General features: G+C 41.2%; 1 protein-coding gene and 3 pseudogenes across 1 annotated transcript; 2 read left to right on the forward strand and 2 right to left on the reverse strand.

Moving 5' to 3' along the window:
• Positions 1-300: 300 nt before the first annotated feature.
• On the reverse strand, positions 301-5,328 carry LOC138192842 (kelch-like protein 10; annotated as a pseudogene).
• Positions 5,329-10,436: 5,108 nt separating this feature from the next.
• LOC138192847 (protein-glutamine gamma-glutamyltransferase 2-like) lies at positions 10,437-18,738 on the forward strand (annotated as a pseudogene).
• Positions 18,739-20,015: 1,277 nt separating this feature from the next.
• LOC138192848 (kelch-like protein 10) lies at positions 20,016-24,241 on the reverse strand (annotated as a pseudogene).
• Positions 20,891-27,300, forward strand: LOC138192849 (puratrophin-1-like). The gene is made up of 5 exons (XM_069140532.1): positions 20,891-21,043; positions 24,088-24,524; positions 25,217-25,663; positions 26,433-26,682; positions 27,031-27,300. Exons 3-5 carry the CDS (start codon positions 25,257-25,259, stop codon positions 27,298-27,300), a joined length of 927 nt encoding a protein of 308 aa, XP_068996633.1. The 5' UTR covers positions 20,891-21,043; positions 24,088-24,524; positions 25,217-25,256.
• The last annotated feature ends 16 nt before the right edge of the window (positions 27,301-27,316 follow it).

Genomic DNA, 27,316 nt, shown 5'->3' on the forward strand with positions numbered 1-27,316 from the left:
AAACACATTTAAAACACACCGTCATGGAGATTTGTGATTTTGTCAAGTATTGTAAAGTGTCACTTTTTCTGCTGGTCTGTACGTCATCTCTTGTTGTGACATTATGATTCTTCAGGTTCTTCTTTCAGCTTCGATAGGGAGGTCAAAGGTCATTGGTTCTTGAACACGATTTTATAACAAACCTGACAAGATGTCAAGCTGAAAACCAGTGTAATCACTCAAGTAACAATAGCATAATTTTACGATGATTCAAAAAAGGCATTTATTTACAGAAACGTGCAATAGTCAACAATATCTTCATCACTCCACTTCATCTTCCTCCTCACCGGAGAATTGCTGGGAGTAACGAGGGGCAGCGTAGTCAGCCATGTTGTTTAGTCCGTAAACTGCAGCAGCTCAGCGCACTGCGAGAGATCTCCATGTTACGGGGACCAGACCACTCGGAGGTTTCGGCGTCGTAGCACTCGACGTCAAGGGTGGTGGTGATGCCGTTGAAGCCCCCGGCAACAAACAGGCAGTCATCGATTAGTGCGATGCCAAAGTTGCTGCGGTGGTGCAGCATGGAGGGCACAGCGTTCCAGGTGTTGGTTTGAGGGTTGTAGGCCTCAGCAGTGTGCAGACGGGCGGTTCCATCGAAGCCACCGACCTACATAAGAAAAAGTTCATCATGGAGATGATGCTGCTCTTTTAGATTTTTCTGGGGGGATTTTTTTTATTGTCTTAAGTTAAAAAGTAAAAGAAAACTGTTGACTAATGACATTTCCTGCAAATATTAGAAATGAGTATGCCCATTACAATTTCCCCAAAGCACAAGTGGACAAATACAGATTTCTTGATTGATCTGATCAACACTTCAAAGATGTTCAGTTTACTGTAATAAAAATACAAAGAAAAGAAGCCAAACTTCCCATCTGAGCAGCTGGAAATTAATAATTTTAGTAATGTTTGCTTAAAAGATTACTCAGTTATTAAAGTCGTTGGTCATCAATTTTTGATCTGTCAACTAAAATATGAATGTTTTTTACTAACTAATATGTTACTGACTTCAATGGAAAAGCTTTGAAACCTCTGTTCAGACTTCCTTTTCATGCCTCTGTGTCTCACAGTGTTTCTGTGTTAGTTCAGTTTCAGCAGAGCTTCATGTGCTTACTGCAAAGACTCGGTCTGCGTAGACGATGACTCCAATTCCACTGCGCCTGCTGTCCATGTCGGCGATCAGTGTCCACTGGTTGGTCTCTGGGTTGTAACATTCAGCCGTTGACAGACATTCACTTCCATTGAAGCCACCACAAATGTACACCTGGAGGGAATGAAGGAGAGAGGATGTAAGTCAGTTTGTGTTACTTTCATCAAAGACACATATTTAACACTTAATATCTGATAATCACAGATATTTGTATTTTCTAGAAGTCACACGTTTTGGCGAAAAAACGAACACATTAACAAGGCAATGCTGCACAATGTGTTGCTGAATACTGAATGCATGAAGGTGCTTTGCATTTCTGTTTCCGCTTCTTCATTTAATATATTAAATCAGTCTAGATGGACATGGATGTTCACTGCAACTTGACTGGTTGCAGGCGTTAATTCCAGGTTGGGCTTAAGAAAACTAGTTTTTGCTTTCGAAGCCGAAATGTTTCACGGTGATGATAGTCTGTTTAGGTTCATTCAGTTAATATTTTTCTTTGGGGAAAGCCCCACACACCTTGCCATGGAGGGTTGTGCAGCTGGCGTCACTCCTCTGGTCTTGCATGGACGCAATTAAAGTCCACTGGTTGGTCGTAGGCTGATAGCGCTCGGCCGATGCAAGTTGATTATGTCCATCATAGCCTCCTATGGCATATATGTGCCCATCCATCACAGTTACACTGACATAGCAGCGTCTTGAATGCATTGATGCCACCTCCTGCCAGGTGTGTGCGTCCAGGTCAAACCTGTGCACAGTGCTGAACTGCACAACACCGTCAAAGCCACCGACACAATAAACTGATCCGTTGAGGAAAGCAACACCTTGAGAAGCTCGAGGAGTTTTATCAGTGTTGATGACATTGACCCAGCGGTCAGCACGGACATCATAAGCCTCGATGGTATTGGTGGGGCTGCCCTCACTCCAGCCTCCAACAGCAGACAGGATGGCAGTGGGCAGGCGTGGGCGGGTCAAAAAGTTGCAGATTATGGACTCAGAAAACCAATTTTTTCTGAGGTCATTCATGGCCTCCAAGGTCTTGACGAGAATCATTTGACACTCTGCACACGCCTTAACCACTTCGTTGTGGGTCACGTTGTCTATTACGTATTCTGGGACCATCAAAGCCAGCCTGACCTGCACAGAGACACGAGGACATACGTTGGAATTACATTTTCTAAAATGTAGCTTGAGCAAAACTCAGACTCGACTGGTGTTACCAGCAGGTTTCAGCTCATTACAAATATCATATTGGCATTAGTAGTAGACAGTCCCTCCAGGATTCAGCAGAATTCTAAAATGCTTGATTTTACAGTGTATTTTCTCATAAATTGCAATGTAATTTGTGGGTCTTTTTTGCAGTAAAAATGTGGGACTTCAAAACTTTGCCATTTGAGAAAAAAAAAATACTTTTTTTAATAGCTACAAAAATAATAATATGTGATCACTTCCTTTGATAATAATATTTTTTGAACTTAGAAATCCATGTGGCTCAAAGTTACCAAAAGTTCAGAAAAGCAAACAATCTGTGACTAATATAGTAAATAAAGGCTCTATCTGACTACTCTATTCACAAAAACAAAGTGCTGTCTCTTCCAACTTTAAGTGTGTTAAAACTTCAAGTTGTGTAAAACGTAAACTTTTTACACATACAGGATTCATCATTCCAGTGATAAGACTCTTTAAGACCACATTTCCCACAAGTCCCGCCACTTCTAGTTGTTCTGTTTTTTCCACTTGGCTGGCACGGAGTTTGTTTTGCTGGTGAGAGGAGGGGGAGCAGAGCCTCATTGACTGTATTTGAGGAGTTATTTTTGTTTGGAAAAGCTACTTTATACCGTAATCCTTTCAGCAGAGCTTCTGTTGAGGAAATGTTTTGCTCAAAAATTGTGGGAATTTTGCAAAACTGTAAGCTCCTGCAAATACAGCAGAGATTGCTTGAATTTGCATTAATTATTGTGATTGCAAGATTGTGATTTCCTGGAGGGACTGAGTTGTAGAAGTACTGGTAGTTGTGTCGTCGGTCTGCAAAGAAGAAATGAATATGCAGAAACATCTCTTTCAGATGATATCAAAAACTTGTTACAAATAGGCCTTTGTAGTTTCTCCACCAGACTGCACTGATTTCTTCAGTTTTCTAGATTGAAAATCTCAATCGTCTTTTTGGTCACAATTTCTTAATAAACAAATTTAAAGGGTCCTTACAAAAAATATTTTTGTTAAAAGATTAAGTTTGACCTAAATATCTGGATTTTTTTTTTTTTTTACTCTCAAATTATAATATCGGAGTCAAAAATGCAGGAATGTTCTCAGTTCAGTTTGAAAATATTTGTAAGATGTGTGCACCGTAATGTTTGTATGTTGTAGTCAGGACTGAAGCACTTCAGTTCTTTTTCATTATTCTTTTCGACTCTCTCTCAGACTCGGGCCTATTAAACTTCATAATATTTCCTGTCTATCAGCGTAAAATGCAAAAAAAATACATTTTACTTGCGTGGTCTAGAACAGGACTGAGTGTGGCCTGGTCTCATGTATTTTTTCTTGGCTTAAAATCGCCTGTTGGAAATGTTGCAGACTTTACAGAAAGAGTTGTGACTGCAGCCCAGCTAATACTGTACTGTACTGTATGGTATTGTATTCATGAAAACACTATTAGCAAGATTTAAAAGATGCAAATCAAGAGTAAATTGCATCCCAACAGTTGATCGCCTCACTTACTTTGAACAAAAGCAGAGCGATGTACTTTCTACGATCCTCAGGTGCGAAGTCGATCCAGCGAAGGATGGCCTCATACACCGTCTTCTCCTGCTTCACATTGAGTTGGTCACTCTCAATGATTTGAACAAGTTTCTGTGCAGAGAGCGACAGGAACTCTTCTGAGGTGGCAGCAATCTTCTCAAAGTTGAGGATGCAGCAGGTGGACGAGGTTTATCGCCAACCAGCAGACTAACGGCCAGACAGCATCTCCTGGGAGCCAGAGTTTGGTGGTACAATCAACCCCTGGACCTCGGCACCCGCAGTGGGAGGGAATCGTGTCTGGAGTGGTGGATTTAGGAAAAAGAAGGCCCCTTCAAGGCAGCAGCAGCAGCCCTAATTCAACAACTGTAGCCTGCTGTAACATCATCGTCAAACCTGAGGATTACAGTGAGGCTGGAACTAGTCAGGGGTCAAAGGCTGCTCCACAGTCACCTCACAGGTAATACAACTTCTTTTTTTGATCTGTTCATCCCACTTAATTAGTATTTAACCTCAGTGGTTAAATTCTCAGTTCTTAGACATTGCTATTAGAAAGTAGCACTCAGACTTTTGAAGATGATCTGATATTTGGTGATTTTGCAATTTTATTTTTGCATTTCTTAATATTAGTGATAGTCCCCTTGATCGTATATTCTTACAGATCGAGCCAGGCCCTGTAACATATTGTAGGTACTATTCCCCAAACAGTATTCAGTCATTACTTCAGCTTGAGTTGACAAGAAACAAATCTGACTGGTCGATTTTCACTCTCCTGACAATATTATTTATCTCTTATGAGAAAATAAAAAGTTTTAACCATCGTGTCAGGCAGCGTGTAAAAACTTTTTTTTTACAACCACAAGAGGAAATATAAACTTCATCAGATGGAAATCTTGTCGTATTGAAAATGTCCAGTGTATCATTTTATTTTAGACTGATATATTTGGTTCTTTGGAAACATTTGGCTCTTCACTTGAATTTTAAAAAAAGTTCAATTGGTCTGACCAAAGTTTGTATTGATTGATCCAGCAGTGAGTCAGTAGGGTTGAAGATGTTAAGGACTCTAAAAGCTGGCTTGATCTCCTTCCTTTCCACTGCAGGAACACACACTGGGTTTTGACTCTGTACTGTTGTTTTTATTTCATTTTTGAACAGGTCATCAAGGAGAACAGAAAGAGAAACAAGGAGAAGGCAGATGAGCAGAGCGAGGTGTGAGAGAGATGCCGCCGCTCTGTCTCAGTCCCACACTGTCGGCTGTCAGTGGTTTCCATGGGGACGAGGTATTAGAGCGAGGTCAGCGAGCCAGGACTCGTGCACAACTGGAGCGTCAGCGGCCGGATCATCCACCCCACCTGACCAGCGCGTTCGATCCCCGTCATCTTGTTCCCATCACGGTCAGCCGTCATGTCGCATCCTCCAGGAGGCTCAGAAGTTTCAGATCTCCCGCCACGGGAGCTTCTGCTCAGAGAACTCCTGTATGAGCGACCAAGGGGCTGCAGGGGGTAGTGAGCCTCTATGCTGCAAACACTCCAGCCTGCCCAGAGGGAGATATGAGGGGGCGTTTAGTTTGGCGAGTCCACAGGAGAGTGCCAGCAATGCCCTGTAAGTTTACTGTATGTGGTGATAAAAATAATACTCTATGATATTCCTCTCATTTTCACTAATCCTCTGAGATTTAATGAGATCTCGTGCATTCTTTTCTGTCTCTAAGCTGACAATGAAGAGCTACAGGTATTGTCTCTTCCCTTTGCCTGTTTTTTTTTTAAATTTATTTTATTTTTTTAATTAGCGTACAAGCTTACGAGAACAGACCCTCAGGCCTGCCACCAATGTCAGCTATATATGTCACCAGGAGGTTGATGGGATCAGTCAAAAGTAGGGATATCTTGGAGACAGCAAACGATATTAGAGAAAGCCTCGAGTAAACTCATGAGGGGCAGAAGAGTTATGTCATACTGTAGAATAGAGAGCTTTTTATTTTCCTTACCCCAGGGGCCTGTTCTAATCTGTCCATGCTTGGCTTGTTTCTTACGACAACGCATGCAGAAAGAGTAAAATCAGTGTACCTCTTTCTTATCTGCTTAAATTTGAAAGAAAATGAATGATAACGATGTATAAGATGAGTAAATATCAGAGACCAGTTGTATTTATGAACAACAGATGGGAAGAATGTTTTTATTTTGTAAAAAACTCCCAAGTTACATGAAAATATTCTTTCACCACACGCTTGTTCTGAAGGACAAAGATCTTACACAGATCTACATAAATGATTAAAAATCAAATATAACACAGGATGTATGCTGAGTATCATTCTGTAGGTGTGTGTTTGAAGTTAACCTCTTTGTTTTGTTTGTGTCACCAGGAGGTTGCAGGGTGTCATGGAGGAGCTGGTCTTCACAGAGAGGGAGTATGTCTGCTCTCTGGGCTACATCCTGACCCACTACCTCCCCCTGATGGACAGACATGACATCCCCCAGGACCTCAGGGGGAAGCGAGGGGTCATCTTCGGCAACCTGGAGAAGCTTTACGACTTCCACAGCCACTACTTTCTGGCAGAGCTGGAGGCCTGCCAGTGGGAGCCTGCCATGGTGGCCCGCTGCTTTCTCAGACATGTGAGGAATAACTGTATGACAGCAATCAATATACTTGTCCTGTGTGGACAAAGTCTGTGTGGAGAGCCTTGTTGACTCATTCATACTTCCATAATAGACACTTGGTAATTTACTCTGTGTTGAGCTGGAACTTGAGAGTTCACACTTTTCTTTCTTCACTTGTCTTTAAGGTTCAATAAGTTTTACCAGGTCCCAATATTTCCCCTTTGAACCATCTTCAATGAATCTGTTTGTTGGACTGGATACGTGTTCCGCTCTAATAGCTGCAGTAGTCATCACAGTCCTCCGACTGGGAGTGCCACACTTTTCCTTTTCATCTTTACAGCCCCACTTTGTTTTCCCTCACAGAGGAAGCAGCAGGAGCTGGGCGACCTGATGGACCTCTCCTCCTACCTGCTGAGGCCCATCCAGAGGATCAGCAAGTACAGCCTCCTACTGCAGGACATGTTGGCTTTGGCCGGCTCATACAGGCCAAAGGATGTGATCCAGGATACGTTGTTCACCTCGAGCGTGTGCGCACAAAGTGCGTGTGGCCCGGCTGCTTATGTGCCTGATCTGTCGAGCAGTGAGCGGGGGAGAGAGAGGGCTGAGATCCAGGCTGCTGCAGACTTGACTGGATTTCAGATGCATCATGGCAACGATTTGCTTACCATGGACGCCATCCGGGACTGTGATGCAAGATATTGAAATGACAGATAACACATACCTGAATCACAGTAGGTAAATAACATTAACCGCCTGCGCTATGTCCGTCTTCCCTGCCGGAGTCTTAATAATCACCCTTATTTAGCTTGAATGTATTTAGTATATTCTGTTTAAAAGGTTGTAGTCACACCTCACAGCGCCAAATATTTTTGATCTGCCACCAAACCACATATGACCATATCTGTCGGTGTCATTTCTGTGTCTCTCTTTGTGTTTTCTCTCCCAGACCAGCGACATTGGGATGACCCATAACTCTACTGTGAGCGGTCTGTGTTTTGAGATCTGGTTCCGCAGGAGGAAAAGTGAGGACACCTACACCCTCAGGGCCTCCAGCGTGGAGGTGAAGACAGCCTGGACCACTGACCTGGAGAGCATACTGTGGGATCAGGCCGCTCACAGTAGAGGTAGTAACAACAACATACTGTTTTTATTTAGCACTTACATGGAGAACAGTTTACAGATAGCTTTACAGGTTTAAAAACATATTGTGAATATACTTTAAGCTGCAGAGCTGCGGATGCAGGAGAGGGTGTTCATGGGAATGAACTGCAAACCTTTCATGGATATTCAACCAACTCATGCTGCAATTTGTGACCGAGCCATCAGCTGTGTCCTGCCTGGGAGAAGTAAGCACTCCTCCTTTGTGTCCCAGAGTTCAAAGGCCCATCCACCGATTTGTCGGACCCCCAGCCTGAGGAGAAACGGCTTACCAGCAGTGAACAGAAAGAAGCCAGGTGTCGCCCCCAAACCTCCACATCTGGCTACTGCTCAGACACAGGTGAAGGTTAAATAAAGCAACCTGCTGAATTACTGTATGAGCTGAAGAAGATGGTCTCTCTCATGTTGTTTAATGATAGTAGAAGGAAAGGTCTGAAGAGGTTTACATGCGTGTTCGTGCCTGTATTGATGCGGCTGTGGCTCACGTCCGCACGTCAAAGTGTCAACGGGAAAGACACTGAATCCAATTTTTGTCCTAATGACAGGCGTGCATTCTTCCAGCATTAATATGTGTCTAGTATGTGTCTGTATTAGGTTTCTCGGTTTTATTATTGTTTTGAATATTTTAAGCCAATTCATTCATTAATCAACCGTTTTATTTGTTTTCATTGTGAATTAAAATGTTTGTCTTTTGTTTAATGCTGTTTTTAATTCTGATTTGTGAAGATATAAAGAAAGTGATGATGATAATCATCATTGTTAGCAATGGCCCCTGCAATAAGAATAAATTGGGCTTTGAATATTGTTGCAGAATCTCCTGTCGCCCTGCAGATGGACGGATCGTCTGAGTAAAACAAATATTTGGTGTTGCCTCGTCTGGTCTCTGGGTCTGGTTAGGGGGATTTTGGTGTGTTTGTATCACACCTCGGTCATCCATATGTGGTTATCTTGATCACGTGACTGACCCATGCAAGACAGGAAGATACTGCTACATGGGTGATCATGAATGGGTCAGTCACACACAACATTTGTCCACAATGTGTTTCTTAGTCCTTTTACCCCGAGAAAACATCTTCATATCTCCCAAAATAAATTCTTTTGATCTCGGCATCAGCTGTTATAGGCCTTAAAAACATCTTTTATTTGAATGTCCTGACAATATGCAGCTCAGAAAAGGAATGAGTGTTACTTAATGTGCTGCAACACATTCAAAAAAATTCCCCGAAACAGTCCTAAAAAATAACCAGTTTTTTCTAAGGCATGTGTTTTTATATGATTGATAAACTGTCACTCAATACACGTTACATGTTTATAAACTATACTGTTATTTAACTGTTAAAAACAGGCTCTTCATTTACATTCAGTCATGAGTCTGTGTGTTTCTACATCAACACAGAGTGACGTATGTGGTCAAGGGATACATTTAAAATACATTTTGTGTGATCTTCTGTCCTATACATTTTGTACAATTATTGATATGCAGGGATCAAAGAAGAGAAGATTTTATTTATTACCGTCATAAAAATCAGAAGCCAACACACAGGACCAGCATCTGTATCTGGGATAGACCACTTCAGTCCAGAGGGTTTCATGCTCCTTTGAGCCGTTTGGCCACGCCCACTCGCCAAACACATCAGATGTGTCGTCTCACCACGCCGGATGTATGTCACACGTTTCGTGAGGTTTCAAGCAGCCTTTGACCTTAAACATCAACTTCCTGTGTTACGGCGAGACCTCCAACTTTGCCGCAGCGTCACGGCGACGCCCATTGACAAAGTCGAAGGAATGTCTCAACATATCATCAACTACATGTTCAGGTTATTGTGACCCGACTTTACGTTCATGTGATCAACCAGCTCGACGGAGAACGTGAAAGTATGAAAAGTGTCATTTCCAGTGTCCACCAGGGGGCGCTATGACTCTGAGCGAATATTACCACACAGAGTCTTTGGGGCTCGACCATTATCATACCTGTGATGTTTGGAGAAGGTAGGTCCATGTACACGATCTAAAGAAACTTAGAGTTTCATGGCGAGGCCCTCAACATGGCCGCACATATCGACGAAAACGAATTCTTTTGATAAGATTTAATCCCAAACATGTTAACTGTTCATAGAAATATATTCAAGTCGGTGTGACCAAACCCCGAGGACAAGTTCGTTAAAGAACAACGTCGAACAATCGCTCAAAATGGCGACTAAATTTAAAATGGTGGACTTCCTGTCGAGTTGACGTAATGGTGCAATATAACTTTTTTGTGCGTCGAGGTGTGATACACATGTCCACCGGATTTCATGAATTTAGGTAAATGTGGCCGCCGGGGCATCTCTAGGTGGCGCTCTCGAGCCATTTGGCCACGCCCACTCGCGACTCCACCAGAGGACGACATTTTCCCCGGGAGACATGTGTGTATGCACTTTGATGAGGTTTTGAATATGATAAAGCCTCCAAAAAGGCAAATCACTTGGAGGAGAATAATAATAAGGAACCAGAAAAATAAAAATAATTCCTTGAATAACATGAGAGCTTTCACACCATCGGTGCTCGGGCCCTAACGAGTGTTGTAAGTGTGTCTCCCCTGCCTGTCTTATAATAGAATTAGTGATGTGAGGACCAGACACATGGGGGTGTCCTGATCAGGTTTCACATGCTACAAATATCTCTCAAGGGCTGTTACACTGCAGGGACATTAACCAATAAAGCTGCAGCTAAAGTCGCTCTCCACACAGAAGTCGAGGGACACGAAGTTCACTGCAGATATGAGTGAAGGTAAGGAAAACTGTTTGTTTCAAATTGTAGTACAGGTGTTAACTTGTTTATGAAGTGTAATCTTTATAAGTGAACATACAGTTTCTCTTGGTGTTTCTTCAAAGTCTACTTTGAGTGTCAGATTGAGAGCCATGAGTGAAATGTGATGAGCACCATTCTGGTGGATGACATGAGATATCTCAGATCTGGGACATTGATCTGCAGCTCAAAGTTTCCTCACAGATGATAAATCACAAGAAATCATCAGCAGGACATTCTCCGCTGCAGATTCAGTGTTACTCAACTTTTAATAGAGTCATCGGGTTATGAAGTTTGTCCACATTGGTGCAAATGTTTTTTCTACTGATGTGACAAGTTGTTTTTTTGTCTTTGTATCTATGCACAGTGTTGGGCATTGAGCACTGTGATCTGGACATTAGCAGCAACCACAGCAGCCATCACACACAGCTGTATGGAGGGAATCGTCTGGTTATCAGAAGGGGACAGCCCTTCAATATCATTATATACCTGACACCAGGCAGCAACACAGACTTCAAACCGGGCCAATCCAGCTTCACTCTCATCGTTGAAACTGGTACACATCAGTGTTTTTTTATTTTGTATATGTGTGAGACAAATATTATTATTATATTATATTATATTATATTATTATATATATTATTTTAGAGCATCACTTGTAGATTAAAAATGTAGGCCTATTTCTTTCTTTAATACAAGGTTAAACCTGGCTGAAATATTTGAGTCTCTCATCTGGATTTAGAATCACAGTTTATGTCCATTTCTGTGTCTCCAGGTCCATTACCCAGAGAAGAATCAGACACCAAGGTTTTATTCTGTCTACATGACTCTACTTCAGAGACTGAGTGGAGTGCATCTGCTGCTAATGATCCATCTGAAAGCACACTAACTGTGTCCCTCAATTCCTCTCCTGACGCCCCCATCGGGCTCTATTCCCTGAGTGTGGACCAGAAGGGCCAGAAAACCAGTTTAGGACAGTTCATCCTGCTTTTCAATGCTTGGTGCCCCAGTGAGTACAGACTATTGTCTTGAAAGTGACCTCAATGAGTTATACATGTTTTAGGTTAAACTGCTCTGTCAGTCAAACCTGAAAATTATATTTCCTTTCTTGTCTTTACGTAATTTACCACTAAACCAAACTTCTAAACACCTATCTACCACAGCCCTCTCTTCCAAATGATGCAAACGTGAGACATTTACTGTATGTGCTATTGCTGTAGGATGGTCTGAATGTTTTTTCTGACTAACAGGAGATGCTGTTTACATGAACGATGAGACGAGGAGGCAGGAGTATGTTTTGGCACAGTATGGGGTGCTCTACAAAGGAACCTGTACGAGAATCACTCAGTTACCCTGGAACTTTGGACAGGTAGGCAGTAGGTCATACGCTGTCAGTGTCAAACATTACAAGTTTAAGTAAAACATAAAAATGTCGACAAATCCTTCAATAAGAAAGACTGTTTCTTTATAAACAGTTATCAAACATAAGATTTTATTAATAACATTGGTATAATAAAGTAGTTTTCTCTTCTGTTTGTGTGCAGTTTGAAGAAGGAATTTTGGATATCTGTCTGAAGATTCTGGATAAAAACCCAAAATATATTTCTGATGCCGATAAGGACTGCTCTGCCCGGGGAAATCCTGTCTATGTGACCAGAGTGCTGAGTGCCATGGTAGGTCTGCTTTTGTTCACTATAGGAAGGAGGGAGAGCCCGAGGATGCTTTTGGTTTAAGATTACCGTGGTGCATCAGAAAACTCTGTCTGCTCTTTAGTATTCACTGTGTTTTATCGTTGTGCGGGCCAACCTTTGTCCTTCTTTTCAAACTCTCGCTTCTCCCCCAGAAACCTTTGTGATACAAAGCAGCATAAAAGAAAGCCAGCCTGCATGCTCACTCCAAACAAGCGGCAGAGAGCATTGTAATAACTAACAAATAAATGATGGTCTGTCGGTATGTTATTTCTGCTGCTGCATGGCAAAATAGTGAAGAGAAATCCAGAGCTATTTTTACTGGGTGTCTTCAGTTGCTGTCATTGTACAAGAAATCAGGGATATTTCCAGACAATTTGATAACCATGAAAAGATCATGCATTATATTTGGGTTATATGGTATAGAGTGTTGAGGGTGGACTTTTAATGGCAGCATTACAAACGTGTCATAATGGTCTATATTTACCTTTTCAACCCTATGTGCTTTAATCAGTTAGCACTGATCTGTATCTTTTAACTTGACAAAACTTTCGTTGTTCACATTTTTTTTTTTAATCCAACACTGTCCTCCTTTTAATGTCCTGCCCCTTTGAAAAAACAATCAGGGTAAAAAAATAAAATAAAAAATCTCAGCATTTAAGGGAGTGTTACCTTGAACATCTTGTGAAGAAAAGCAAATAAACAAGCACATTTTGTACATACTAATTTAAAATGAATAAATTAAATAGTAAATGTCCCTCATTGATGGAATGTGAAATTATTATGAAAATATTTAGTTCAATTTAATTTTAATTAAAACTTTGATGCCCTCTCATTTCTCTGCAATGTTCACTTATGCTCCTCTTCTTCTCAGTGCTTTCTCTCTGCTCTCTGCCTCCGGCCACAGATCAACAGTAATGATGACAGGGGCGTGGTGGTGGGGAAGTGGAAAAACATTTTTGATGGGATTCATCCATCAATGTGGCTCGGCAGCGCGGAAATTCTCCATCAGTGGGCAGAAAGTGGTCCCGTCCGCTATGGCCAGTGTTGGGTCTATGCTGCTGTTGGAATCACAGGTTGGAGCACAGTGGGCAGTTTATATGGTCATTTCATTTGTTTTTTTAATCATTCATTTATGTATCAATTCACGCACTTGTTCAATTTTCCTACGTGGTTTAAGCTTTTGAGATTTGGTTATTTTGTTTTAGAAATATAATATTCACATGTTTTAATGTGATCTTAACAATTTGAACAGAAAAACAAGAACAAGAGAATTTGTTTGTTAAATTCTATTGAACAAAAATAAAATTAGCCAACAGGCTATCACCTATCTTGAGGCATTTTAGAAACAATTTCTTTAACTACAGCACCATACAACACTGTATAATTGACCTTCACCATTATAACTTACTTCTTCATGCCAGTTACATCGTCAAGCTGCCCTCTACTGCCAACAATCACAGCTTTTTAATCAAAACCCTAAATTTAGAATCTAATCTCATGGCTTTGTTCCTGTCTGCCCTTCATTGTTTATCTCTGATGACCGACACGGTCTCAAACGTTTGCTTTATAAAGCTGGTGTGATGTAGTGTGACTGTGCGTCCTCCTTCAGTGTCCCGTGCTCTGGGCATCCCGTGTCGAGCGGTTACTAACTTTGAATCTGCTCACGACTCCGATGCCAACCTGGTGATAGAAGACCTGCGTGATGAAAATGGTGAAACAATTTTTCATAAAGACTTAATATGGTGAGTTGTTAGTCTCTTTCATTTAATTTTTTTTAATTATCACGTGATCTTTCATTAATCCCATGTCAGAGAATACAACATTGATTATTTTACAGTTTGAAGCAAAAGGGTCACGTTATAGCTTCTATATTAAAACATTTTTTCCAGGAACTACCATGTTTGGTTGGATAGCTGGATGACTCGTCCAGACTTGGGGCAGCGGTTTGATGGGTGGCAAACCAGTGACCCAACCCCACAAGAGAAAAGTGAAGGTGAAGACAAAGACCTGATTAGAATAAAAAAAAAAAAAGCACGCATCAAAACTCCCTTAAAGAGCTGTTATAAGGGTTTGCGTGTGAGGGCACCAAATTTGACCATGGTGGTTAGTTTCGACTTGTGACAGTCACAGCTTTGAGGTCTGGATCAGGCCGACTTCAAACTTGTAACAGCATATTGTGCTCGACATGTTCACATGGAGATTGTTCTCTTCTTTAAAGCTTTTCAGTTTTATTTGAACAAATTACACATAACACAAATAATTTGACCCCTTTGGAGGGCCCACTTACAAAATGCTGTTACATTTTTTTTGTTGCTAAATGTTGCTTATAGTTAGTGCTTTAGGTTTATAATCACGCTGCTATTAGCCAGGTTGTTACTTTTTTAACATTGATTGATATTTCAATGTGGTTTTTGTTATTTTGTTTTCTTGCTGTGTTTTGTTTTGTGCCTATAAAGTCTTTTGGGAACATGTCACGTGGTGACTTTTCTCTTTCTGGATTTTTTTTTTTTTTTTTTTGGCTACTCTGCATTTTGCATTAATATACACTCAGCAAAAACAACCTTCTAAAAAGGGCTATTTTGTGGATGTATGATGCTGTCAGGTGTTTTCTGCTGTGGACCAGCTTCCCTGAAGGCGGTCAAGGAAGGCGAGCTGACCAGGAAATATGATGCCCAATTTGTTTTTGCTGAGGTGAGTCTTTGCTGAAATCTGTTATTGAAATGTATTGTCAAAAAGCACAACTGTGAACACAGTCCTCATTAGAGGTATGTATATAAAAATATATTTTTCTGCTGTTGTTGTATTAACCGCTTGTTCAGACTTAAGCGCCTGTTTTCAAACTGTACAGTGCCTGGTGGCTGTCTTTATATTCAGTATTATTTGATGAAATTTTGTGTCTGTGGTCAGGTTAATGCAGATGTCGTGTACAAGGTGCGCCAGCCAAACGGAGAGCTTGTCATTTCCCATGGATCAACCAGCCGTGCTGGATGTTTTATCAGCACCAAGGCTGTGGGCTCATATATGAGAGACGACATCACAGACCAGTACAAGTATGCAGAAGGTACTGCAGAGTCACAGGTGCACAGACATACTTGACTCCAAACCACAGACTTATTCAAACATATCTAAAAATATACAAGTTGGATCTTCATTTTGATTATAACGCTGTTTATTTAAAATAATTTGTGATTTTGAGTCAGTGAATTGATATTTTTCTGGCCTTTCACGTACAGCACAGGGGATGTGCTATATGCTACTTCTGTGGTAAACACCCATGTTACATCTCACATTGCATGAATACAGACACATGACCAAGTTCCTCAGTTTAAAGATTTAGGGCTCTGTTTTCCTGATACTATGTGCAGATGAACAAAAAACCTGTTTGCTCTGTCAAATCTTGTTTAAAATATTTCTTGTTTTTAATCCTGATGGTTTCCAGGCTCCCAGGACGAGAGGCGTGTCTATGAGAAGGCCCAGCACCACAACAAGCTACGGAAGAGCGGAAAAGAGCCAGGACTCCATCTCGAGGTTTTTACTGTTCATACATATTCAGTTGTACCAGGGGGAGAGCAAATACTGTAAATATATATGTATCTAGTATATCTATAAACAAAAATCCAGTGGTGTTTAAAGTACCTGAAAGCCATGCTTGAGTAAAAGTACAGATATCTTACCAGAAAATAACTTTGGTAAAAGATAATGTCACCTATTAGAAAATGACTTGAGTTAAAGTCTTAAAGTATCCGATGTTTACTTAACTTAAGTATTAAAAGGAAATTTGTGTTATTAAATGTACTTAAGTTTTAGAAGTAACAGTAAATGCTGTAATTAAAAAACAAAAAGCAAGTGTTAAAGCGACACTGTATCCGGGGCCACTGTGGCTACAAGTGAAAATCAAGATTAATCTTGTTCAGATATTATGATGTTGTTGTGACTTGCTTGCATCAGACATGCCTTGGCTTGAGTGGAAATACAATGTAGAAACTTAAGCAGGTCTTTGAGAGCACTTGATGATGGAGCTCTCAAGCTCCAACCACTGATTCACCAGAGCTGCTTGTGGGCAGTCTGTATTATCGAGCTATCAAATTCCCTCCAATTTTATTTTGTAGTAATGAAGTAGCTCAAATGTATTGGAGTAAAAATATATATTTTGTTTAGTAAAAGTGAAAGTTGACAGAAATATAAAAATTCCAGTCAAGTTCAGATACTCCAAAAAAACATACTTAGGTACTGTAACCAAGTATTATTACTTTGTGACATTACACCACTGCAAAAATCACAGAAAAGGACTCAAATCGATATTTGAGCTTCAGAGAGATTACATCATCTGTGTCTAAACTACAGAACGAAACAAGAAGGAAATGAAACAAAACAGTAATGGTGTCAAAGTCATGCAGCAGACTGTGGCCAAGTCAGAGTAAGTTAAACGGTCACAAGTTGAACATAACCAAGATGGATATGACAGGCGTGCAGTTCACAAGTGGTTTTCAAACTGGCGTGAATTCAAATATGAACCACATTCATGTTTGTATTGATTTGTTTATGCCAGAGATAAAACTATACAAAGTGAATTAGCTTTGAAATTCTTTGGACCTTACATATATTAATATAGAGGTGATATACTGATCCAAACAGAATCATGTTGTTTCAGATTGTATTTAGACGAGATGAATGAAATGTAAAATCCATTTGAATGAATTTTATTATTAAATAGACCATGAATGTCCGAAACAAAAATCACCTCATGATTCTCATTTAAGATAAAGCTCTCCAACAACATGATCGTGGGCTCAAACTTCGAGGTGTTCGCTATCCTCACCAACAACTGCATGGATGCAAGGGACTGCAAGTTTCGCTTCTTCGCCACAGCGGTCGGCTACAACGGCACACGAGGAGCCCGCTGCGGATTTGCTTCAATTGAAGGGGAGGTGCCGCCTGGAGAAGGTTAGCTCTGATGTCAGTGTGAGCTGTGAATTTAATGAACTCACCAAAAAACATTAACCAATTGTTAGGAAATATCCCAAAATTTGAGGTACCTCTTTGAAACAAGGTCTTTATCTGTCAAAACAATTTCTCAATTGGACATTGTCTTCATGATATCTTAAAGCATAAAATGTGTGTTTTCAGAAATGCGCCTGTCCATCAAACTGGAGTATGATAGTTATGGAGCAGCGATCACCTCCGACAGGATGATCCGTCTCTTAGCCATGGCCTACGACAAGCGGTTGGACGTTTTCCACCATGCTAGGAAGACCCTCGTGCTTGATGAGCCAGAACTAGATATCAAGGTAAGGATGGAGGGACAGTGAAAGAAACCAGAAAACATGTCACATTTCAGGAGAATATATCTGAGTGAGTAAATGATGTTTTGACATTCCTGGACGAAACTGAACTTGAGTAGCAAGAAATCAGTGCACATAAATTTAAGCATGAAGTACATTAATAAACTGTTTTTCACAAGGCAGCCATGTCCAGGGGCATTATGTTTTTGCAACGTCTTATTCCATGCGAACGTACGTCAACTTAGGTCAACTTCTCTGTGACATGACAATGTTCTGGAGAAAATCTTTTCTGTCCATTATTTAACATCGTAACTCGTGAACAGAAGAGCAGATTTTGACTATATTTCATCTTTGGTCAGATACTGAATTGTTGACACTAATCTTGGGTGTTCACCCTCTCGAGCCTCCTTCTTGAATATCTATACTGAACCTTGAACCTTGACTCGGGTATCCACATGTACAGAAAAGTAAAGTATTTGGAAAGTTTCCACTGTTTTCTTTTTTTATTTGGTGAGTTGTAATTAAATTGTAGAGGTTATCATGATACTTTTAAACATTTGCATTTCTATATTAACTTTTACTTTATGAAACCTGTTTTCCTAAACCTTTCTCTGCAGCTGGAGGGAGAGGCCACAGTGAACCAGCCTGTTACGGTACAGCTGACCCTGTTGAACCCTTTACCAGAACCGCTGCAGGACTGCAGCTTCACCATAGAGGGGAACAACCTCACTGATGGCAAACCCATAACAGCAAAGTATGTTATGCAGCAGTAACTGTTACGTAGATTTCTATACTTTCCTACTGTTTTCTACTGAGCCATTTTACTCTTGTCACCCATTCCAGTTTATCTTCTGTTTAATGGACAAGAAGATATCTGTACTGTAATCAAATTTGATGTAGCTTTTGAGTCAAGGCCAAACAAACCTCACCCAAAACTCCTCTAAACGTTTCCCTGCAGCTGTCACACTGGGATGCCTAGTTCTGTTATAAATGAAATGTTAGTTTCAGCTCTCAATATAAGCTGCTGTTCTGTTACCCAGTTACAGTGAGAATATCTTAAAAACAAATATCACCTTTCTGCCTGTGCTGTGTACTTACGAACAGAGATAAAACAGTTTGGCTGATGTTGCTCTTTGTGTGATTCCTGCAGGATTGGAGCCGTGGGCGCCGCACAAGAAGCCAAGGCCCGTTTTGAGTTCATTCCCAGCAGTTCTGGCTCCAACGTGCTCCTGGTGAACTTTGATAGCGACAAACTGAAGAAGATCAGAGGCTTCATTAGTGTTGTTGTGATAGGAGAATGAGCCAGGACAGAGTCTCATTGCACCAACAGATTTCAGTTTAATTGAATTACAGTGGCATTCAGAGCTGCTGCTAACATAGAGGCCTGAGGCTTTATGTTTTTTTAATCCACTTATTATTTGTATCTTCTTATTATACTCGTATATGTGCACCTGTGCTAGATGGGCAAACTTGAGGAAAGATACCATGGAAATTCTTGACATATTTGGAGAAGCACATATTGGATCCTCTTTTAAACAATGCCTTACTTCAGTAGAAACAAATCTTTGTAGGCATTTTGTATAATTTCTTCACCCGTCTCTGACATCAGTTTGATGATATTAATGACCACATTTAATCCACAATTCCTTCAGTTGCAAGATGTTTGATGATTTTCTTGCATGTACTGACCGATTGCAATAACCTGCACACAAGATTTCAATAGAAATCTTTGCTTTTACCTTTCAATAACCCTCCAGTTTCTCTTTTAGACCCATTACTTGGTCGGTTACTGGATCTTCATTCAGTTGAAATGTTCCAGTGCATAGGCACTAACTTTGAGCTCAAATTGAAAATGACAACAGCATCACAATAGTCAGGCGAAGAGAGAGAGAGAGAGAGAGAGAGAGAGAGAGAGAGAGAGAGAGAGAGAGACAGTGAAGCTTTACTTCAGTCCTCCAAGTCTCTTTTCTCTGAAGAGTTGTCTGACATCAGGAGTTCATCAGGGCGTTGCTTTACTGGCTGACAGTATCTGCAGTTGAAGTCAGTGGGTTTCCTCTTTCGCTTCATCGTTGTAGTTAAGTCAAAGTTCCTTGTTTATCACTTTGTTTATCATTTCTTAGTATTTTTAGGTTCACTTGTATTTGGTAGATAGTGTGCAGACAACAGACAGGAAAAGAGGCGGGAGAGATGGGATGTGGTGACGTGACATGAAGGTTCCTGTTGAGACTCGATTATTGTGGTCAACATCTTTGATCCCGAGGCCACACGATGCCCAGTTTCATAATCTATTGCTTACATAATTCTTTGTTTACTGCTGACCTTATTATTGAGTTTAGTGGATTAGACGACTTCATGTCTTTATGTTTGTGTTGCATAAAACACACTTAAAACACACCGTCATGGAGATTTGTGATTTTGTCAAGTATTATAAAGTGTCACTTTTTCTGCTGGTCTGTACGTCATCTCTTGTTGTGACATTATGATTCTTCAGGTTCTTCAAGTAACAATAGCACAATTTTACAATGATTAAAAAAAGGCATTTATTTACAGAAACGTGTAATAGTCAACTATATCTTCATCACTCCGCTTCATCTTCCTCCTCACCGGAGAATTGCTGGGAGTAACGAGGGGCAGCGTAGTCAGCCATGTTGTTTAGTCCGTAAACTGCAGCAGCTCAGCGCACTGCGAGAGATCTCCATGTTACGGGGACCAGACCACTCGGAGGTTTCGGCGTCGTAGCACTCGACTTCAAGGGTGGTGGTAATGCCGTTGAAGCCCCCGGCAACAAACAGGCAGTCATCGATTAGTGCGATGCCGAAGTTGCTGCGGTGGTGCAGCATGGAGGGCACAGCGTTCCAGGTGTTGGTTTGAGGGTTGTAGGCCTCAGCAGTGTGCAGACGGGCGGTTCCATCGAAGCCACCGACCTACATGAGAAAAAGTTCATCATGGAGATGATGCTGCTCTTTTAGATTTTTCTGGGGGGATTTTTTTTTTTGTATCTTCAGTTAAAATGTAAAAGAAAACTGTTGACTAATGACATTTCCTGCAAATATTAGAAATGAGTATGCCCATTACAATTTCCCCAAAGCACAAGTGGACAAATACAGATTTCTTGATTGATCTGATCAACACTTCAAAGATGTTCAGTTTACTGTAATAAAAAAAACAAAGAAAAGAAGCCAAACTTCCCATCTGAGCAGCTGGAAATTAATAATTTTAGTAATGTTTGCTTAAAAGATTACTCAGTTATTAAAGTCGTTGGTCATCAATTTTTGATCTGTCAACTAAAATATGAATGTTATTTACTAACTAGTATGTTACTGACTTCAATGGAAAAGCTTTGAAACCTCTGTTCAGACTTCCTTTTCATGCCTCTGTGTCTCACAGTGTTTCTGTGTTAGTTCAGTTTCAGCAGAGCTTCATGTGCTTACTGCAAAGACTCGGTTTGCGTAGACGATGACTCCAATTCCACTGCGCCTGCTGTCCATGTCGGCGATCAGTGTCCACTGGTTGGTCTCTGGGTTGTAACATTCAGCCGTTGACAGACATTCACTTCCATTGAAGCCACCACAAATGTACACCTGGAGGGAATGAAGGAGAGAGGATGTAAGTCATTTTGTATTACTTTCATCAAAGACACATGTTTAACACTTCATATCTGATAATCACATATATTTGTATTTTCTAGAAGTCACACGTTTTGGTGAAAAAACGAGTACATTAACAAGGCAATGCTGCACAATGTGTTGCTGAATACTGGATGCATGACGGTGCTTTGCATTTCTGTTTCCGCTTCTTCATTTAATATATTAAATCAGTCTAGATGGACATGGATGTTCACTGCAACTTGACTGGTTGCAGGCGTTAATTCTAGGTTGGGCTTAAGAAAACTATTTTTTTCTTTCGAAGCCGAAATGTTTCACGGTGATGATAGTCTGGTTAGGTTTATTCGGTTAATATTTTTCTTTGGGGAAAGCCCCACACACCTTGCCATGGAGGGTTGTGCAGCTGGCGTCACTCCTCTGGTCTTGCATGGACGCAATTAAAGTCCACTGGTCGGTCGTAGGCTGATAGCGCTCGGCCGTTGCAAGTCGATTATGTCCATCATAGCCTCCTATGGCATATATGTACCCATCCATCACAGTTACACTGACATAGCAGTGTCTTGAATGCATTGATGCCACCTCCTGCCAGGTGTGTGCGTCCAGGTTAAACCTGTGCACAGTGCTGAACTGCACAACACCGTCAAAGCCACCGACACAATAAACTGATCCGTTGAGGAAAGCAACACCTTGATAGGCCCGAGGAGTTTTATCAGTGTTGATGACATTGACCCAGCGGTCAGCACGGACATCATAAGCCTCGATGGTATTGGTGGGGCTGCCCTCACTCCAGCCTCCAACAGCAGACAGGATGGCAGTGGGCAGGCGTGGGCGGGTCAAAAAGTTGCAGATTATGGACTCGGAAAACCAATTTTTTTCTCAGGTCATTCATGGCCTCCGAGGTCTTGACGAGAATCATTTGACACTCTGCACACGCCTTCACCACTTCGTTGTGGGTCACGTTGTCTATTACGTATTCTGGGACCATCAAAGCCAGCCTGACCTGCACAGAGACACGAGGACATACGTTGGAATTACATTTTCTAAAATGTAGCTTGAGCAAAACTCAGACTCGACTGGTGTTACCAGCAGGTTTCAGCTCATTACAAATATCATATTGGCATTAGTAGTAGACAGTCCCTCCAGGATTCAGCAGAATTCTAAAATGCTTGATTTTACAGCGTATTTTCTCATAAATTGCAATGTAATTTGTGGGTCTTTTTTGCAGTAAAAATGTGGGACTTCAAAACTTTGCCATTTGAGAAAAAAAAAAAAATTTAATAGCTACAAAAAGAATAATATGTGATCACTTCCTTTGATAATAATATTTTTTGAACTTAGAAAACCATGTGACTCAAAGTTACCAAAAGTTCAGAAAAGCAAACAATCTGTGACTAATATAGTAAATAAAGGCTCTATCTGACTACTCTATTCACAAAAACAAAGTGCTGTCTCTTCCAACTTTAAGTGTGTAAAAACTTCAAGTTGTGTAAAACGTAAACTTTTTACACATACAGGATTCATCATTCCAGTGATAAGACTAAGACCACATTTCCCACAAGTCCCGCCACTTCTAGTTGTTCTGTTTTTTCCACTTGGCTAGCATGGAGTTTGTTTTGCTGGTGAGAGGAGGGGGAGCAGGTAGGTAAGTAGTTACTTTATTAATCCCCAAGGGGACATTTTTTCACTACAGCAGCATTTATAGATACAGGAAAGCAATAAAATAACAGTAAAAAATATGAAATATAAAAATGCACAGTATATACAGTACATTTTATACATATATATATATATATATATATATATATGTGTTTAAATTTTATTTAAACAAACAAGAAACAGACAACAGTGTTATTGTTGTGTGATGGATTTTGCCAGAGGTGAGTTATTGTACAGTCTTATTGCAGTGGGCAGGAATGATCTCCTCTATCTGTCCTTCTAACAGCGGAGCTAGAGGAATCTATTGGAGAATGTGCTCCGCTGACCCTGCAGCAGGTGGTGGAGAGGGTGGTCAGGATTACTTGGCTTGCACGGAGTTTGTTTTGCTGGTGAGAGGAGGGGGAGCAGAGCCTCATTGACTGTATTTGAGGAGTTATTTTTGTTTGGAAAAGCTACTTTATGCCGTAATCCTTTCAGCAGAGCTTCTGTTGAGGACATTTTTTGCCCAAAAATTGTGGGAATTTTGCAAAACTGCAGGCTCCTGCAAATATAGCAGAGATTGCTTGAATTTGCATTAATTATTGCAATTGCAAGATTGTGATTTCCTGGAGGGACTGAGTTGTAGAAGTACTGGTCGTTGTGTCGTCGGCCTGCAAAGAAGAAATGAATATGCAGAAACATCTCTTTCAGATGATATCAAAAACTTGTTACAAATAGGCCTTTGTAGTTTCTCCACCAGACTGCACTGATTTCTTCAGTTTTCTAGATTGAAAATCTCAGTCTTCTTTTTTGTCACAATTTCTAAATAAACAAATTTAAAGGGTCCTTACAAAAAATATTTTTGTTAAAAGATTAAGTTTGACCTAAATATCTGGGTTTTTTTTACTCTCAAATTATAATATCGGAGTCAAAAATGCCGGAATGTTCTCAGTTCAGTTTGAAAATATTTGTAAGATGTGTGCACTGTAATGTTTGTATGTTGTAGTCAGGACTGAAGCACTTCAGTTCTTTTTCATTATTCTTTTCGACTCTCTCAGACTCGGGCCTATTAAACTTCATAATATTTCCTGTCTATCAGCGTAAAATGCAAAAAAAATACATTTTACTCGGTACATTTTACTTGCGTGGTCTAGAACAGGACTGAGTGTGGCCTGGTCTCATGTATTTTGTCTTGGCTTAAAATCGCCTGTTGGAAATGTTGCAGACTTTACAGAAACAGTTGTGACTGCAGCCCAGCTAATACTGTACTGTACTGTACGGTATTGTATTCATGAAAACACTATTAGCAAGATTTAAGAGATGCAAATCAAGAGTAAGTTGCATCCCAACAGTTGATCGCCTCACTTACTTTGAACAAAAGCAGAGCGATGTACTTTCTACGATCCTCAGGTGCGAAGTCGATCCAGCGAAGGATGGCCTCATACACCGTCTTCTCCTGCTTCACATTGAGTTGGTCACTCTCAATGATTTGAACAAGTTTCTGTGCAGAGAGCGACAGGAACTCTTCTGAGGTGGCAGCAATCTTCTCAAAGTTGAGGATACAGCAGGTGGACGAGGTTTATCGCCAACCAGCAGACTAACGGCCAGACAGCATCTCCTGGGAGCCAGAGTTTGGTGGTACAATCAACCCCTGGACCTCGGCACCCGCAGTGGGAGGGAATCGTGTCTGGAGTGGTGGATTTAGGAAAAAGAAGGCCCCTTCAAGGCAGCAGCAGCAGCCCTAATTCAACAACTGTAGCCTGCTGTAACATCATCGTCAAACCTGAGGATTACAGTGAGGCTGGAACTAGTCAGGGGTCAAAGGCTGCTCCACAGTCACCTCACAGGTAATACAACTTCTTTTTTTATCTGTTCATCCCACTTAATTAGTATTTAACCTCAGTGGTTAAATTTTCAGTTCTTACACATTGCTATTAGAAAGTAGCACTCAGACTTTTGAAGATCTGATATTTGGTGATTTTGCAATTTTATTTTTGCATTTCTTAATATTAGTGATAGTCCCCTTGATCGTATATTCTTACAGATCGAGCCAGGCCCTGTAACATGTTGTAGGTACTATTCCCCAAACAGTATTCAGTCATTACTTCAGCTTGAGTTGACAAGAAACAAATCTGACTGGTCGATTTTCACTCTCCTGACAATATTATTTATCTCTTATGAGAAAATAAAAAGTTTTAACCATCGTGTCAGGCAGCGTGTAAAAACTTTTTTTTTTGCAACCACAAGAGGAAATATAAACTTCATCAGATGGAAATCTTGTCGTATTGAAAATGTCCAGTGTATCATTTTATTTTAGACTGATATATTTGGTTCTTTGGAAACATTTGGCTCTTCACTTGAATTTAAAAAAAAGTTCAATTGGTCTGACCAAAGTTTGTATTGATTGATCCAGCAGTGAGTCAGTAGGGTTGAAGATGTTAAGGACTCTAAAAGCTGGCTTGATCTCCTTCCTTTCCGCTGCAGGAACACACACTGGGTTTTGACTCTGTACTGTTGTTTTTGTTTCATTTTTGAACAGGTCATCAAGGAGAACAGAAAGAGAAACAAGGAGAAGGCAGATGAGCAGAGCGAGGAGTGAGAGAGATGCCGCCGCTCTGTCTCAGTCCCACACTGTCGGCTGTCAGTGGTTTCCATGGGGACGAGGTATTAGAGCGAGGTCAGCGAGCCAGGACTCGTGCACAACTGGAGCGTCAGCGGCCGGATCATCCACCCCACCTGACCAGCGGGTTCGATCCCCGTCATCTTGCTCCCATCACGGTCAGCCGTCATGTCGCATCCTCCAGGAGGCTCAGAAGTTTCAGATCTCCCGCCACGGGAGCTTCTGCTCAGAGAACTCCTGTATGAGCGACCGAGGGCCTGCAGGGGGTAGTGAGCCTCTATGCTGCAAACACTCCAGCCTGCCCAGCGGGAGGTATGAGGGGGCGTTTAGTTTGGCGAGTCCACAGGAGAGTGCCAGCAATGCCCTGTAAGTTTACTGTATGTGGTGATAAAAATAATACTCTATGATATTCCTCTCATTTTCACTAATCCTCTGAGATTTAATGAGATCTCGTGGATTCTTTTCTGTCTCTAAGCTGACAATGAAGAGCTACAGGTATTGTCTCTTCCCTTTGCGTCTGTTTTTTTTTCATGTTATTTTTTTTTATTTTTTTTAATTAGCGTACAAGCTTACGAGAACAGACCCTCAGGCCTGCCACCAATGTCATCTATATATCTCACCAGCAGGTTGATGGGATCAGTCAAAAGTAGGGATATCTTGGAGACAGCAAACGATATTAGAGAAAGCCTCGAGTAAACTCATGAGGGGCAGAAGAGTTATGTCATACTGTAGAATAGACAGCTTTTTATTTTCCTTACCCCAGGGGCCTGTTCTAATCTGTCCATGCTTGGCTTGTTTCTTACGACAACGCATGCAGAAAGAGTAAAATCAGTGTACCTCTTTCTTATCTGCTTAAATTTGAAAGAAAATGAATGATAACGATGTATAAAATGAGTAAATATCAGAGACCAGGTGTATTTATGAACAACAGATGGGAAGAATGTTTTTATTTTGTAAAAAACTGTCCCAAGTTACATGAAAATATTCTTTCACCACACGCTTGTTCTGAAGGACAAAGATCTTACACAGATCTACATAAATGATTAAAAATCAAATATAACACAGGATGTATGCTGAGTATCATTCTGTAGGTGTGTGTTTGAAGTTAACCTCTTTGTTTTGTTTGTGTCACCAGGAGGTTGCAGCTTGTCATGGAGGAGCTGGTCTTCACAGAGAGGGAGTATGTCCACTCTCTGGGCTACATCCTGACCCACTACCTCCCCCTGATGGACAGACATGACATCCCCCAGGACCTCAGGGGGAAGGGAGGGGTCATCTTCGGCAACCTGGAGAAGCTTTATGACTTCCACAGCCACTACTTTCTGCCAGAGCTGGAGGCCTGCCAGTGGGAGCCTGCCATGGTGGCCCTCTGCTTTCTCAGACATGTGAGGAATAACTGTATGACTGCAATCAATATACTTGTCCTGTGTGGACAAAGTCTGTGTGGAGAGCCTTGTTGACTCATTCATACTTCCATAATAGACACTTGGTAATTTACTCTGTGTTGAGCTGGAACTTGAGAGTTCACACTTTTCTTTCTTCACTTGTCTTTAAGGTTCAATAAGTTTTACCAGGTCCCAATATTTCCCCTTTGAACCATCTTCAATGAATCTGTTTGTTGGACTGGATACTTGTTCCGCTCTAATAGCTGCAGTAGTCATCACAGTCCTCCGACTGGGAGTGCCACACTTTTCCTTTTCATCTTTACAGCCCCACTTTGTTTTCCCTCACAGAGGAAGCAGCAGGAGCTGGGCGACCTGATGGACCTCTCCTCCTACCTGCTGAGGCCTATCCAGAGGATCAGCAAGTACAGCCTCCGACTGCAGGACATGTTGGCTTTGGCCGGCTCATACAGGCCAAAGGATGTGATCCAGGATACGTTGTTCACCTCGAGCGTGTGTGCACAAAGTGTGCGTGGCCCGGCTGCTTATGTGCCTGATCTGTCGAGCAGTGAGCGGGAGAGAGAGAGGGTTGAGATCCAGGCTGCTGCAGACTTGACTTGATTTCAGATGCATCATG

The sequence above is a fragment of the Embiotoca jacksoni genome, unplaced genomic scaffold, assembly GCF_022577435.1.
Source record: "Embiotoca jacksoni isolate LCO1_2020_lvr unplaced genomic scaffold, fEmbJac1.0.p SCAF_9, whole genome shotgun sequence".
Lineage (NCBI taxonomy): Eukaryota > Metazoa > Chordata > Actinopteri > Embiotocidae > Embiotoca > Embiotoca jacksoni.